Source organism: Cebidichthys violaceus, unplaced genomic scaffold (genome assembly GCF_023349555.1).
Source record: "Cebidichthys violaceus isolate CVI_PGR_0920_01 unplaced genomic scaffold, fCebVio1.0.p SCAF_50, whole genome shotgun sequence".
Classification (NCBI taxonomy): Eukaryota; Metazoa; Chordata; class Actinopteri; order Perciformes; family Stichaeidae; genus Cebidichthys; species Cebidichthys violaceus.
In genome coordinates, this window is record NW_027176706.1 from 174351 (window position 1) to 191295 (window position 16945).

General features: G+C 43.5%; 1 protein-coding gene across 1 annotated transcript; it reads left to right on the top strand.

Moving 5' to 3' along the window:
* Window positions 1-562: 562 nt before the first annotated feature.
* On the top strand, window positions 563-16720 carry hpcal4 (hippocalcin like 4). Its single transcript, XM_068731256.1, has 4 exons — window positions 563-728; window positions 15670-15845; window positions 16190-16405; window positions 16509-16720. The coding sequence occupies exons 2-4, from the start codon at window positions 15684-15686 to the stop codon at window positions 16704-16706; spliced, it is 576 nt and encodes a 191-aa protein (XP_068587357.1). The 5' UTR covers window positions 563-728; window positions 15670-15683; the 3' UTR covers window positions 16707-16720.
* Window positions 16721-16945: the final 225 nt, after the last annotated feature.

Below are 16945 nucleotides of genomic sequence, written 5' to 3' on the forward strand. Positions count from 1 at the left end.
GTAGTGGGTCCCTGTGGCAAATCTTCCTATATCAGGGGGACAAGTAACTTCACAGGGACACAAATTATGTCAATAAATGTCAAATCAATCTTCTGCATAAATTCGGTTAATTTGCCTCTATTATTATTATAATAATGAATTAATAAATAATATACTAATATATTAGTTATCATGTGTATTTTATCATGTGTTTTTTTTTCTTCTGGTTAGACTTTTGTTTGATTGTCCTTTATAGCTTTTTACAATATTGCCTCTCTCTCTCTCTCTCTCTCTCTCTCTCTCTCTCTCTCTCTCTCTCTCTCTCTCTCTCTCTCTCTCTCTCTCTCTCTCTCTCTCTCTCTCTCTCTCTCTCTCTCTCTCTCTCTCTCTCTCTCTCTCTCTCTCTCTCTGGTGCTGCCACACGCGAGCTTCCTATTGACAAGCCGCTCCGTCGAATCAGACGAAGAGGATCCACCTTTAAACGGCGTCCCAGCCAATCGTGGCGCGGGGGGGGAGGCGACCCCTAATGCAAATGTGTTGGCAAGGGAGACGCAGCGGTTCATTCATCTTCTTCCACAGAGAGAGAGAGAGAGAGAGAGAGAGAGAGAGAGAGAGAGAGAGGTGAGTTAGACGCGAAGGTTATTTTGCATGAGGGAGGAACTGCTTTGGACCAAAACAGTGCGGTGATATTAGAAGCGGCATCTGTTTTAAAGCTGCGAGGAGCTTCTTCTTCTTCCTAACATTACAGGGTAAGTGGAGGACATTTGATGTCTTTGTGCCATCATGTTATCAATGTGTGTATAAGTGTTGGTCAAAATGTGTCACGTGTTCCTTTTAACTGGTTTTGATTCCTATACTGAGAGAAACAATAGGTGATGAGGCAATCACAAATGTGCCTCAGAGGGCTTTACGAATCTGTGTATAATCAAAAGGTGTGTCAGGTGTCTTCAGGAGGAACTGAACCATCAACCCGAGTGTTACACTTATTACTACAAATCACTCAAGTCAAGGTTGCAATTATACTGGACTGCCTTATTGAGGGGGGGGGGGGGTTCAGTGTCTTGCTTAAGGGCGCTCGGGGCTGAAGAGGCAACCCAACATGCGACCCCCCCCTTGTTTTCAAGAAAAGGGATCTCTCTGTTGACCCTATCTGCCGTTGGAGGCGGCAAACATGATAGTGCTCGTGTTGTGCCGGGGAAGTCGGTGCCAGAATGTCCTTCATGCTCCCGGAGCAATCGATGATGAACATAATAAGGCTCTTTAACCTGCGTGTCGCTCCGCGGCGTCTGGGCTCTCTGCTCTGCACATGTAGTGCATTGATAATGTTGAATCATATGTGTTTATTTGTCTGTGCTTGAGCAATGCTGCTGCAGGGTGTGGGTGCCTTCTGAGTGGCTGGTAGTTGCAGCAACTCCTCTGTGCACAAAGAGTTGGTGGAGCTTCAAGTCTCACCGTTTGGCCTTCAAAGTCATTTTAAAGTGGTTCGCACGAGTAAAGTCGGAGAGAAACGCAGCAGATCGCAGCAGGGGGAAGGAGCGGTTCAGTTCTATCCGCGTGAACCAGTCCTCTATGTGAATGACTCCCGGTCCCGCACCATCAATAGGGACCGGCTGCCGATGTGTGCCGTGTGCGGGCTGGTCCACATCACCGGTGGCCCTTCAGGCACTGGGCTGTGCATCAAGAGGGTCACACCAGAGGAGTTATTGCATCACAGCGACTGACCCGCAGGTTGCGTCTGCGTATTTACGCGCCTCGCTGGATCTATGCATCGATCGCTTTCATATATATATACACGATTCGATGACACAAATGCACCAGCGATGGGCGCATCTACATGATGGCGGATCTTTAGTGCACGACGGGTGTCGTTGCCCGTGAAGGAGGCACATTTTTGCAACTCTGTCACATTATGTGTTAGCTCTAGGTGATGCATGAATGTATCAATGCAGATATAATGTGGTTTTGCAGCAGTATGATTGTTTCGTCTTGGCTGTTAATTAAGCCGAAAAACAGAGTTGGACCTCTTCTGCTTTACTTACTGCAACCCACGTTTACACTCTCAGAAGACGGTGCATAGTTTAGGAGTCAGGCTGTCTGGAGTGGTGCTGAACGTCCCACCAGGGAGTTTTCACAACCATCATCATTCTAATCTGTTCTGCTGTTTAAAGAGCCTCTATGTGCCTCGAAATGACCAATCAATCACTGCTTTCTGCACAACAACTGCAGGATTGTTCACAGAGAGTTTTTACATGATATATTAAATAAACACTCAGTGGGCGCTTTAGTAGGTACAACTGTACAAACTATTAAAATGTCCACCATCATGTACTAAATGAACATCATGCTGTGTTGAAGAAGACTTGAAACTAGAGACTGAGACCATAAACTCATGTTTACAATGTTTACTGAGGGAATAAATCAAGAGAGAAGTAGAGTAATTTTCTCATAGACGTCTATGCAACCAGAGGAGTCGCCCCCTGATGGCCATTAGAGAGAATGCAGCTTTAACGCTCTTCAGACTTGGCATCAAAAACATGAATAACTTGGACTGAACTTTTAATACATGGACTAGCAACAATAAATCCCTTTAGGAGTGATATCATTGTCAAATTTGTGTGTTCTTTAGATGTTGGTCTTTCCATCAAGGACTGTACTTCTAACTGTCGAGAGCACAGACTGCAGGATCCTGATCGTATAGCTGCAGTACTTAACTTAAGAGTGTACTGAAACTCTAAGTACACTCTGTTGAGTGATAATCCAAAATAAAGAACACCAAGCTTTCACTACTAAACGCCTTTAAGACCGTTTAGAAACATACCCGTCGCTTTTTCTCATTTATGGTATCTCAAAACGGTGCATTGTTACTGTAAGTCCTTCCAGGATTTACAGAAGTGCTACTCAGCCGTGTATATTGTTTCGCTTTAGAGCCTCCATGTGATCCGCCGCCATCATTTTGGGTGTCTATGAGCAACAGGCTTTTTACCTAAAGATGCAGTAAGTGGATTGTTTGGGTCTCTGCAGGATAGTCACAGTCATAGCTCCCTGCCATTTACCACAGGAGGTGGAAAGAAGCTACGGTTACACATAACAGCTCATTGATAGATCCCTGGATGGGGGGATCACATGAGCGACTTCCTCTATACTCTGGAAATACCTATTGATCCCCCGTTTGTGGAGCACAGTAACGTCAGCTCAGAGCAACACGTTGCACTACAATTTCCTGCCTGCGTCCGTGCATGTGTGTGCCGTTTGTTTTTCCGTTGTCTTCATTCAGCAGCAGATGAATGATGCTGCGACACCCATGGCCAACCACACACACACACACACACACACACACACACACACACACACTTTTTTGTATCTCTTTCTTTCCCTCCCTTTGTATTTGTATCACTTCCATTTTGTCGTAAGCCTGTGGCCGACTCATTGTGTGTGTGTGTGTGTGTGTGTGTGTGTGTGTGTGTGTGTGTGTGTGTAGAAGGTGGCTGCTGCATGTGTGTGTCCCTTGACTGATTGATTCATCCATTCCCATCACATGCTTTATTACCCAGGGAGACAGATGTTGGAATATGAGGATGTGTGTGTGTGTGTGAGTGTGTGTGTGTGTGTGTGTGTGTGTGTGTGTGTGTGTGTGTGTGTGTGTGTGTGTGTGTGTGTGTGTGTGTGTGTGTGTGTGAGACACACACTCATGGACCAGCTGATAGTGGTTGAGCAACAACAAAGGAATGATGAGTGAAGGATTTTGGCGTAGCCGGCTGATAACTAATGAACACCACAGTTATCAGTGGACACCATTGGTGGAGAGTTCTCCAGCGGCTTAACAGACACAAGAGAGTAATGGATGAGGTGACGAACACCAGAGAGTGAGGATCGTACAGCGAAGACAGAGATCATTTATTTCATTTAATACGAATTCTAAATTTATTTATTTATTAAATACATTTAGTTGGTATTCATAAGTTACATTTTGACTTTGAGCCTGTGACATTTATAAGATTGGATGGACAAGCATATTAAGCTGAATCAGCCCATTGCTCATTAAAAAAAATAAACTACAGTATGGCTTGAGCATGTATAAATTGCACTGCATGTAAGTGAGTTAGTTTAAACACTATAGCTGTTAGTGAAATTATCTTTGTTACATCTTGATATTAGACTAATAGAATTACATTTGCGTCGTAATCTTTTAACTCGGTCCTTTCGGTCCTCAATAGAAACCAATATGTGTGTCTGTTTTAACTTTATTTATTAACAGATGCACGTATAACATCATAATATCTTAGTAGACCACAAAGTTTTAAGGTTAATTAATTGAAATTTAATTTAAAAAACAGCAGATACAGACTCATTTTCTCAATACTCAATACAAACGTTTGGCCAACCCTGATTGGCTGCACAATAAACAGCCTGGTCTCCTTTGAATTACGTTCCCATACAACAGAAATATAGTCAATTACGTACCAATGGAATCGTTTTTTCCCGTAAAACCCAAAAGTCAACATTGACTTATTTTGTTTACAACCAAGCCAAGCTTTACTAAACGTAACAAAAGTAGTTTTTTTGCCAAAAGAAAAGTTTTTTTTCAATTTACAAAACACTGCGACCGTGATCCAGAACAAAATACTCTTCTCTCGAAACAATATGAGAATGCAGTTCAGTTGTGGTGGAACTTAATTCAGTAGGAGACAGGGTTGTAATAAAATACCAGGGCTTCAGTGGTTGGTTTTCTTACAGGTCACCGGTTCAAATCTGTGTCTGAGTGCTCCGGTTTCCTCCAACAGTCTGAAGTGAAGTGACACAGAAATTGCCCCCGAGGTGTGAATGTGGGTGCGAATGCGTCTAGTCCAGTCTATACTGTATGAGTCAGCCTTGCGATAGACTGACATCCTGTCAGAGTAAAGCCTGCCTCAGGCCCAATGCATGCTGGGATATACTCCAGTCTACCCTGGTTTAAAAGAATCGCCGGATGACTGGACAATAAAATGCCTCCACATAGTCGGTTACGCAGATATTCAGTCAGAACAAATGGAGCGAGGACTATTACACCTGCAATATGTAATTCAATAGATCATGATCTGCTCACTGCTCACTTCTCTTGTTTATCAGATCTGAGGTAGCAAAATGTCAAAAATACATTCAAAATAAGTCAATGGGCCAAAGTTTGTCGAGTCCAAAGAGCCGGTGCCAAAACCGAAACAATCAGAGACGCTGGCGACATTAGCGAAACAGTCCATCTCAGGTTGTAGACTCTAAATATGAAAATGATTAATTAGTTTGCAATGACAAGAAAAAAAAAAACCCTGAAACCACAGTTGAGTTATGTGCTACACGTCATTCAGCATTCAACCCGTTGTGGTAAATATGTTCCAGTAGATTGTAAAAAACAAATCCTTAGTACTACTCAAGATCAATCTCTTTTTGAAGGTCTCATCTCGGAATCGACTGCGTTGTTCCTCAGTCGTGCCTCGGTTGTCAGACAAAGAGGACTCTGTATTGTCAGGACTCGTTCGAGGTGACCCAGTCCTGCAGGATCGATCACCGCCGATCTCGCCGCGCAATGCATGCCGGTTAGATTTGTGAGCGACTTGATCCCGACTCGCTCTGGAGTCACGCACACGTGGTCGACGATGAGCTCGCGAGACCGAGGCGGCCGCAGTTTTTAGAGCCAGGCGCCGCAGTGTAGCTCTCCGCCGACTGCATGACCCAATGCATGATGGGAAACGCCTGGCTGTCGACGGATGTCAAAGGGCTGATTCGCTTTTAGATTTGACAACAAACGCCACGTTTTTTGTAGAACATCCTATTTTTCTGTATCATTGTAATATTTAACGGTCGACTATTAGTCTCCTGTTGTGCACTGACGGTTTAATCTAAAAACATATCTTGTGTGATTGATATAATAATAAAGCTTATTTATACAACACATATCAAAGCGACACAGGCAGACATAAAAAGAACAAAGGATAGCATACAATACAGATAGACGCACTTCCCGTTTATTCTTTGACGGCGGCTGAAAACTGTCCGACTTGACAGCGTTTTTGTTTTTTTTCCCCAACGCCTGCTGCCGCCGCCTGCTCTCGCCCACTTTCCAGGCGAGGCGCAGCTCATGTCGAACGAGCCTATTCATTCACCGATGGCGGTGCCACCTGCTCACCAGGATCTTAACGAATCATTCTCACACACACACCGATGGCACAGCGTTCAGGACCAGTGTGGGCTCCGGTATCTCGCCCCAAGGACACCTCGACACGAGGACTGGAGGAGTCTTGTTGTTGAGTTGTTATTGGACAACCAGCTACCTCCTCGTCATGACTTGGTCTCTGTTTGGCTGGACTTGACTGGTGAATATTTTGCATGTGATACAGAGAGTGCTGAGAAGATATGGTGACTGTCAACACCTGAAATGCAGGAGTGATTCATTTCTAAGTTTAACTTGTTACGACTGGTGGAACCACAGGGGAAAAAAAAAAAACTGGACTTAAATGCACGACCCAGAGAGCAGAAGAAGGTGCAGAAACAGTTGTTGGTTTTCTAAACAGTTTGGTACAAAGGAGATCCGTGAGGCAGAAACGAGGTCAGGCAAAAAAACGAGGTCAGGAAAAAGCAGGCAGAGATCACAAAAACCAGGAACACGAACGCAAGGAAATAAGACGAAGGCACAGAAGGGAACGCGGGTTAAATACTCTGGGCAGGTGCAGGTGATTAGACACAGGTGGATCCAATCAGGGCGGTGCAGACAATCACAAAGGCGGGAAAACACACAAAGGCAGGAAGGGAAGACTCTGAAATGGGAAGAAAGAATAGACTGTATTTAATAAGTGGGTGTCGTCATCGTGACGTCACCCATTGGTTTGTGGACTGCCGTTTTCAAGCCTCAAGTTCGGCGATTTCCCGGATTCCGGCTGTCGCTTTGTTGTTATTTTTGCAGCCAATGAACGGAAGTTACCTTGGAATGAGGAGGAGCGACGTAGAGATGCCGTACGGCTCTTGTAGTGGCAGCGACCTGTTAATCACAGTAGCCCCGCCCTAAAGCTTTTGGTTTGACTCAAAATGGACCATAATTTACTAAATGAACATCATGCTTTATTGAAAAACACTCGAAACTAGAGATTGAGACCATAAACTCATGTTTACAATGTTTACTGTAATAAATCAAGAGAGAAGTAGAGTCATTTTCTCATAGACTTCTATACAACCAGACTTCTTTTTGCAACCAGAGGAGTCGCCCCCTGCTGGTCAGTAGACAGAATGCACGATTTAAAACACTTCCACATTGGCTTCGCTTTTCAGAACCGGGAAGTTTGTCTTCATGCAGGAATGGAAAGTCACACAAAATAGAAAAGGAAATATTGAAATGACACAAAAGAAAAGAAAACATAACTTAAAGAGCAGGATTAGAAACAAATAAAAACAAACGACACACAAAGCAGCTTCGAGCACAGAGTTCTGACGTCGTTCTGTATGTTGTCAGATGTCGACCGGCCCCCTGGCACCAGCGTCTGTATCAGAAGCACACATTAAAAGTTCATGTCAACAGAGGACGGTGTTCAGCACTGCTGCAGGCGTTTGTCCCATGCTGTTCTCTGAGAATGCTTTCAACACACCACACAATAAATGCACTGCTACTGCATGTGTGTGTTTCTGTGTGTGTGTGTGTGTGTGTGTGTGTGTGTGTGTGTGTGTGTGTGTGTGTGTGTGTGTGTGTGCGCGTGCGTGCAAACGGGACATTTGTTCTAGAGCTTGTTTGTGCCTCGCGCTCTCACACCTGAGCCTTACAACCAAACAACTGTCCACCACGGCAAATGCAATACATGAAAGTGTGTTTTTGTGTTTTTGTGTGTGTGTGTGTGTGTGTGTGTGTGTGTGTGTGTGTGTGTGTGTGTGCGTGTGTGCGTGCGTGCTGGCATCTTTCCACTTCTGAGTTGAAATGTGTCGCCGGAATATTATTAGCCACATTGTACAAAACTGCAGGTTTGACAGGGCGCAGACAGAAACAATAGGTGACAATTACAGCAGCACTCAGACATGAGTCACCCGGACTTCGGTAAATGCGCGCTAAATAAATACTGAAGTGAATGGATGATGTTTTTTTGATGTATATGGGAGATAAAGGTTATGAGAGAGGCTGACTCATCAGGGCACACAGCCGTTTTGTCCCCCGTGTTTCTTCCCCAGGCTCGACATGCTGCCTGGTCTTAAATTAGAGTTTGAACCGCACTGAGGTGAGCTGCGTTTCTATAGCGATGCATCCTTCCTGCGCCAATCACCTGAGAGACGTATGTAGATTAGAATAATTTGTGGATCATACCGATCGGAAGCAACGCCTCAGCACCAACGAGGTCTCTGTAAAGAGCATCGATCACTGGTACTTTTCAAAAATGTAAAGCGTGATAACACGATCACTATAACTACTACGGATATTTATAGTACTTCTACACATACTAGGCTGTTAACTGATACTACTTAGGGCTTGTCAATATAGTAGAAATAAACATCAGGATATTAAGAACACTTTTAGGTAGCTTCACAATGTTATTATATTTCACGAAACAGCAAATAGGAGTGATAAAATCCTCTATTACAGGATATGGACTTTTAGATTGTGCTAAAGATCTACATATATATATATATATATATGTGTGTGTGAGAATTTGTACATTTCCTGATCATTTAATTAACATTTTATGAATGAAACGAACCAGTTTCTGGTTGATACAGTTAATTGAATACTTGGTGCGTTGCCACATTGACGCAAACAATCCTGTAAATCAGAAACTGCTTTGAAGCTGCTCATTGATCTTCAGCTTAATACAACTAGACAACGTTTCTAAGTACTTTAGACTTTTAGATGTCAACTCACACGTAAATTAGTCAAGTCCTCATTTTTGTAACTTAAGTCTGACTGTATTGTCTAATCAAACACAGAGCATCAAGTTGGATGTGGAACACTGGCCTATATTTAGGTTTTCAATAACCCCCCCCCCCCCCCTTTACATCAGACCCATGTATCAGTCAGCCAGTTGCTCAGGTTGCCAGATGGACTGTTTTGATTGGCCGAAAGCTCCGTCCGCATGCCGGGCGGCTGTTTGGCAGCCAGCCGGGGCAACTGTTGTCAAGACAACAAATTGTTCTATTTCACTTTTGATGGCTTGGCGAGCTGCCAGGAAGACCATTGAGGGTGTGGTGAATCGTCCACATGTCAATACGCTGTCCGTCCACCTCTCACGCACACATGCTTCACGGTGTATGGCCAGGGCTGGTATTGGACTGGTATCCTATTGATTGTTCTCCTATTGCTGCTACAGTCCATTGCACTTTTTCCACTCTCACAAAGGTTATTGGCATTGCAAACACACAACCACACACACACACACACACACACACACACACACACACACACACACACACACACACACACACAGGAAATGACTATTGCAGCGGAGGCCTATAGCTTCCCATTTTTGCTCCCTTTCCAACTCAATTACAGCTTTTCCCGGCTAATCATTTTCACTCCCAGGGACACCAACACATTTTCCCCCTCTGGGCTACGCTGAGTTGGAGATAGAGTGCCTGGGCCTCACAGTAATGACAGTGTAATCCCGCTGCTTTGCATTCTTGCTTCGTGTCGCCTCGTTCTGTCAGTATAAAGGAAACTTGCATTTCTTGATAAAAAAGCGGAATAATTCTAGCGTGATTTGAGTTGTGGTCAAATCCTGAATTAGGCTGTTGTCATTTACCATTCGTAGCTGTACCTATGAATGGTAATGCATTCTAATTTGTATATATCCCACAAAGTTCATATTCATACTTTTTCTACGTAATTACAAACAAGGACAAGCGCTGCATAAGGAGGAGGACAGAGTGGATAAAACACTGGACTTTTGTCCAGGAGACCGCTGTTCGTGTCCCAACATTGATACATTTGTCACGTAATTTACCTGCTTAGGTAACGCCACTTCTGTAGTCATTTTAACCAAAACTACCATCTTTTCCTGAGCCTAACTATGCACTCGTGTTGCCTGAACCTAACTAAGTTGTTTCCTGTGAAAACAGAAGTTTATTTCTATGCATGTGACAAGAAATTGACGTTGTTGCTGCGCATTCATAGGCAAACACACAAGAAATAAGGACTGACTTTTTGTAAGATATCAATAAGAACCGTTGTTGGAGGACAAGTTGCCTGAATACCCACTTACCGTTTCACACCATTAGATTGTTTGATAGTTTTTCTTATCACATTAGTCAAATCTGATTTATTTATGTTCTTATCTTATCGTTCTGGGACAGATTTCTCCATATCTTCTGGTACATTTCAAATCACCAGAGCACAAACCTTCACCATGACACCCGATCACAGCATAGGTTGCCTTTAAAAGTTACTCTCACCGGTTAAGAACTGGGGAAGACCTTGTGACATCACAGGGTCCTGGAGTACACCTGTACACCTGTGATTGTTGTAAGTAGTGTTTGTGTGTCTGTTGATAGCACTGTGTAACTGAATTGTCTTCTTGAGATGTTTATGTGTAATTTGATCTCCTTCAGACCAGAGTAAATTCCCCTGCTAACCGTGACAAGAGCCTTGAGTTTAAGAAAACTGCCATCAAAATGTGAGCTTCATTACTACTGACTCTGGCACGCAATCATCTTTAACTGAAGCTTATCCAATCAGCTGGATTGCCATCAAGCTGGGCTGACAAACACATACACACAGTAACACACACACACACACACACACACACACACACACACACACACACACACACACACGCACACAGTCTCCCACGCATTTACAACTCAGATTAGACTTTGTGTTTGCTCTCAGTCTGACGGCTGGAATGAACATGCGTTAATGCCCCTTCAGACTGAATAAGATACATGTCTTTCTCTATTGAACGCCTGTTGGGACAATTTTCTACGAGCTCTTCTTATCGGCCAGTCGCCTCGTCTTTCACCGCCCCTCCATCTTCCTCGCCTTGTTCGCTCCCCGTTTCCCTCTCTACGTCTATTTGTTTTCTCCCTCAGACGTGTGAATCCAGATTGAGTCATCCCCTATTTTTTTTATTTTTCCACACAACCTCTTCATCTTTTCTCCCTTTGTCCTCTCCTCCTATATCGTTATATGTTAGTGTATTGCCTCTTTGTGATGGAAGTAATATGTCCTGGTCGTCCCTGGTTGAAGCTGGCGTATATTTGTGTGTGTGTGTGTGTGTGTGTGTGTGTGTGTGTGTGTGTGTGTGTGTGTGCTTGGGCCTCCACCACGTCTTGACGTGAACAGACCTTTAAAGACGTCACCGTGCACGACAACAGCATGTTGCCAGGCCGATTGATCCCTTTGGTGGGATGTGCAGAGCAGGCGTTCGGGGCTGATTTAGTATATTTTTGGGGAATTGCAGCATTTGGGGAATAAGGCATATTTAATTTTTTGCACCAGAGGGAGAGAGCAGAAATAGTTCGGGCCCCGGGATTTGACTCTTCGCAGGCTGTTCTGGGATTATCAAAGCTAAAACTGGATTTAGTGATTTTGTACTGAAGCTGATATCAGGCTATTCGATCCTAACTCACTTCCTGGGTGCAACAGAATTGTTCCTGAGATTTGCAGAATGAGGTAAACAAATAATCAGGCTGAGTTGCCAATTTGTATTACTTAATTTATCCAGCCTCACATAGTGTTCATGTTTAACCAATTACTGGTTGGGAGGGTGGTTGTATGGTTTTGTTACGCCCTAACCAATTAGCGGTGGTTGCCAGGAGTAGTTTCATGATGATTGAAGAAATGTACAGCAGTTTAAAGCAGCATTACTTTTTTATGGCCACTTGGAGGCAGCCGAACAAACTATAAACACAACCCTGACATATTATCATATAATATTACGCATCCAGCAGACACAAAGCAACATTAGTTGTCATTTGGAGTGATGTTTGTGTCTACTCAACAAACGTGAGTCCAATTTTCACTGCTATTTTGTCTCTGCTTTGGTCTCCACCAACTCCTGAAACAAATATCTGACTCTTAAGCTGCTAAATGCTCCACTATGTTCACCAGTTACTGTCTGTTTTAAGTCAACTTACAATGACCTTCCATTTTTGTAGCAATTTTTCTATTGCTTTTTACAGCCATTCTTCTGGCTCAGGCATAGAAAGTTCAAGTCCCTATTTTTAACCCCGCCCACAAAGCTCTGATTGGCCGGTTGTTTTACAGCTCGTTTCAGCTGACAGCTAGCAAAGAGCAGAACACCAGGACTTTTTAAATCTTGGAAGAAATTGTAAATTTGAGCAGCAATTCAGAGGTCTGAAACCTGCCGACAAAAACGTAAACATCAAAAGTCCATATTGTATGCATCACACAGTCTCTCCATTCTTTGTTATTCTTAACAACAACAAGGAAATTGTTATTTCAACACACTGCACACTCTAATTTGACTTACATGGCAACACGTAAAAGATTTTTTTTTACTGCACTTAGAGAAGCATCACACTCTTTGTGGAAGGCAAAATGGCTGTTATTTGGAGAAAATGGCAAATAAGGCACTTAATCTGAATGCATCTCATTGATTCCACGGGGATTTGACTTATTCGCTCAAAGGAACAGACAGAGTTACTTCCAGATAAACTCCAACACCTCAATAGTCTCCCACAATGGATGTCTGCCTGAGGCAGATGAGCTGGCAGAGACCCGAGCAACCGACTGGAGCTAGGCGGCATCAGACCCGGGAGCGGTTAGAATGAACCTGCGGGTTGCCTGTTTTGCTGGCGTGAACGGTGTTTATTTTGATTATTTCAGCTTCCAACGTGTTTGCTCGCCTGACTAGTCACACCTCTCACTGGCACCCACTGGAAACTCCATTATCTGCTTCATTTGCTTCCCTAACAGAGGGATAAAATCTCATCTGCCTCAGTCAGACACAACGTTGCAACTCTGTGGAGAGTGTTTGTGTGTGTGTGTGTGTGTGTGTGTGTGTGTGTGTCCAGCAGGGTACCAGCCAAAATAAACCCACAGCTTGTGTCACAAGTTTGTATACTTGTGATGTGTGTGTCTTTGTTGATGCAGTCAGTGATTTACAGAGCTACTCGTGATCTGGGGACAGTTAAACGTCCGGTCTAAGGCTGGATTACACCAACAACGATTCGTTTCATCATTTCATCAAGATTAGTTCTAGTTTAACAAAACCAGGTTTTGAGCGAGAGCGTTGTTGCACAATTTAAAATGAATCTCGGTTTAGTAAATCAAATTTAAAACAAAATTAGAGTTAAATCAAAAGGGAGATAATATATAGGTAATATGATATAATATAGACTGCTATAAATACATTTGTGTGTCTATTAAGTATGCTGTCAATCATGATGGTAAGCTCTAATTTCTCCTCCTTAGAGAAAAATGCAATTACGTGAATCAATTACTAGAGCAATATGGACAACAGCACAGTAACGAAAAAATAAATTAATTCTAATTAAACCTGAACTGAAGTTTAAAAAGAGGTTTACATGTAATATCGCAGAAGTTTGTGATTTAAAGTGTAATTAAAGTGTAGTGTAGTCATTGTTGGTGCAACAAGCTGAAATATCTACTGCTTGAGGCAGAGAGTCATTACATTGTCACACATTAAAATCTCTATTAATGTAAATTTCTCTTTTGTTAAACGGTTTGAAACGTTTGCAAAATAATGATGGCTAAGGTAAAAAATGAATTCAATGTAAACGTTTTTACAACCGGTTCTTTGTCATTGTAGTGCAGGCAAACTTTTTCGGTGAGCACAGAACGGATGAATGAGTTCTACCGACGTTCATCTGCATGTTCTGCCCGCAGAAAATCTGTCAAGTTTCCGTCATATTTCTCCTTCTCCGTCCTCCAAAGTGTACCAAAACTGCTCAATTATTCTGTTTCATTGTGAAATATGTCACTGTTCAGACGCTAAAGACACTCTGTCTTCGGTTTCATTTGGACTTTAAGTGAGCGTGTGAAGTGGAACACGTCTAGTTTAACTATAGTCCCTCCAAAGTGACCTCCTGCCATCAGTGGAAAATGTTACTACAGGCGATGCTGCAAAAACATGAGCAGTTAACCTTGTGAAACTGTGTGTGCACGTGTCGAAGCGAACACGAGCGCTTGCTCATCACACAAATGGCTTGAAAAAAAAAAGAAGTCCAAACCTTAAAAAATCTTGAGTCATCTCTGAAGGGATCCATTTGTGTCACTGCACAATTTCAAAAGTCCTTTGTGGAAATGGAACACTTAACGTTTGCTCTTTTATGCTTGACACATGCTGGGTTAATATATAATAGAAGCTATTTTCTGGCAATAACAAAGTCAGAGACGTCTGGATTGGACAGGACTGTGGTGAACAGATGCACACCCTGCCGACCCATTCGGTGATTGGAACTCCTTTAATATTTATCATTGCCTGAATGAACAGCACTTACTCTTTTCTCTTCTCAAACAACTGTAAGATGAGTTTCTGAGAAGAGAGAAAGATTTTTATTTTGTGATTTACAGGTGACCTTTTCAAAATAATGTAATGCTGGAATGTCCTGTGTCCCACTAATGTCCTTTATTCCTCTAAGCGCTTGGCTCTCCTACAGTGACTCGCACTTGTCACAGGAATACAGTCCAAAATATTTGTACAGTTTTGGAGTGTCTTGGGGTTCTGTTGCCCCTCTCTGCATGACTCACTCGACATAAAGCATGACAGGATGATATTTCAGCCTCTAAACTGTCCCCTGTCCACTCTCTTTGCAATTTAGAGGAGGATTTGTGGCCGCCTGGCTCGGCTGCGTCCTGGTGTCAAAGTGCTAAAAGCTGTCAGACAGGGCTATGAGTCAGGGATGGCGTCATGAAGGCACTGCAGTGGTCTTCAGCCATGTGAATATGTGTGCGGCGAGGAGCCGGGGTAATGGGCCATTTTATGGCCAAAATATCGGTGATGCTATCAGAGGCTTTACTTCCACAAGGTGATTATGGAGGTTAGAGTGATAAGAGTCATGAGCCACTTCTGGGTTTCCTAGTTCCATGATTATAGAAAACTGCATCATCTGCATACGTTTGTGTTTGAACTTCAGTAAAAACTAAATGCATGTCGTTTGTATGGACACCAAACAGGGAAGGGCCTAATATGGAACCTTGGGGCACACGGATATTATCCTTCAGGGTCAGAAAAAGCAATCCTCACGATATCTAGCGAGATATCTAAAGCAGAAAGCTTAGCGACTAAAATGTCATGTTTGACAAAAGGCCTAAGAGCACTGCCCCAACCAAACCACCCTTATCTGCCTTTGACTTAAGACATTACAAACAAATAGCTAATCTTACAAGCAAAATATCACGTTCACTATTATTTTCAGTGGAATACATTTTTGAAAATAGGATTAAATGGCTTGCTAAGAAAATGCACTATAGTGTATATATGTGTGAATGTTTTAAAATGTTTATTTTAACACTTAAAGCCACATGAAGAAAATATAGCTCTGCTCTGCATGTGTTACTCTGCAGGTAATTCCTTGTCTGCATCCCTCCTCAGAGACCTGTGCTGTAGCAACAACACACAGGCATTACTGCTGTTGCTGTGGTTTGTAGCACATCCTCACCTGCGTCTCTCTCTCCCTCTCTCTCTCTCTCTCTCTCTCTCTCTCTCTCTCTCTCTCTCTCTCTCTCTCTCTCTCTCTCTCTCTCTCCCTGTGTCCCCCTCACCCCAGAGAGGTGAAGCATCATGGGGAAACACAACAGCAAGCTGGCTCCGGAGGTTCTGGACGACCTGACCAAGAGCACCGAATTCAACGAGGCGGAGCTGAAGCAGTGGTACAAAGGCTTCCTCAAAGACTGTCCCTCTGGCATCCTCAACCTGGAGGAGTTTCAGCAGCTCTATGTTAAGGTGAGGGCAGAAGAGAGGCATGAAAAGAGGCATGAAGCAACAAGTAGGGCGGAGGTCTTTACACAGTGCAGGGTAACACTGTGTTATTGCCTGCAGTGAAAATTGTTCTAATTCTTTCCATAGTTATATAAAATGAAAAAAAGTTACCTTTGAAATGACTCAGCGCATCGTTGGGATGTTACATAGAAAGGTTATGTTGTTTTGGGTCAGAGAGAGCGACTCTTTTAAGGCCTGAAAAAAAAAAAACGATAAACCCTGGCCATAATGCATTTCAATAGCATCTTTCATGAAGCACAATGTAACTGTCACCTTATTTTTCTTTTCTATTTTTCTTTACTCTTCAGTTTTTCCCATACGGTGATGCCTCAAAGTTCGCCCAGCACGCATTTCGGACGTTTGACAAGAACGGCGACGGCACGATCGACTTCAGGGAGTTCATCTGCGCCTTGTCCATCACCTCCAGGGGCAGCTTCGAGCAGAAACTCAACTGGGCCTTCAACATGTATGATCTGGACGGGGATGGAAAGATCACACGCATGGAGATGCTGGAGATCATCGAGGTACGTGCTTGCGAGGTTTTACTGGTTCTTATCTGAAATCCTCTCTATTATTCATGCATTTGAAGACAATGTCTCGCTCTCTTTTCCCCTCCCCCCTCTGCAGGCCATCTACAAGATGGTCGGCACTGTGATCATGATGCGTATGAACGAGGACGGGCTGACCCCGCAGCAGCGCGTGGACAAGATCTTCTCCAAGATGGACAAGGACCACAACGATGAGATCTCCCTGGAAGAGTTCAAAGAGGCCGCCAAGTCCGACCCCTCCATCGTCCTACTGCTGCAGTGTGACATGCAGAAGTAGAGAGAGGGATGGGTGGAGAAACAGAGGGAGGGAGGGGAGGGAAGAGTTGAACTGAAACAAGGGAAGGAGGGAGGATGAGAGAACAGAGGGGGCTCGGGAGGAAAGGGAGGGTTGCAGTTTTGGGAGGAGGAGGAGGAGGTAGGGAAGCTTTATTTTTCTTTTCTTTTATGAAGCAGTGATGACAGCAGTTGTGACGCAGTGGACCTCTGATTGATGCCATTCTTTTCCTATAGGCCGTC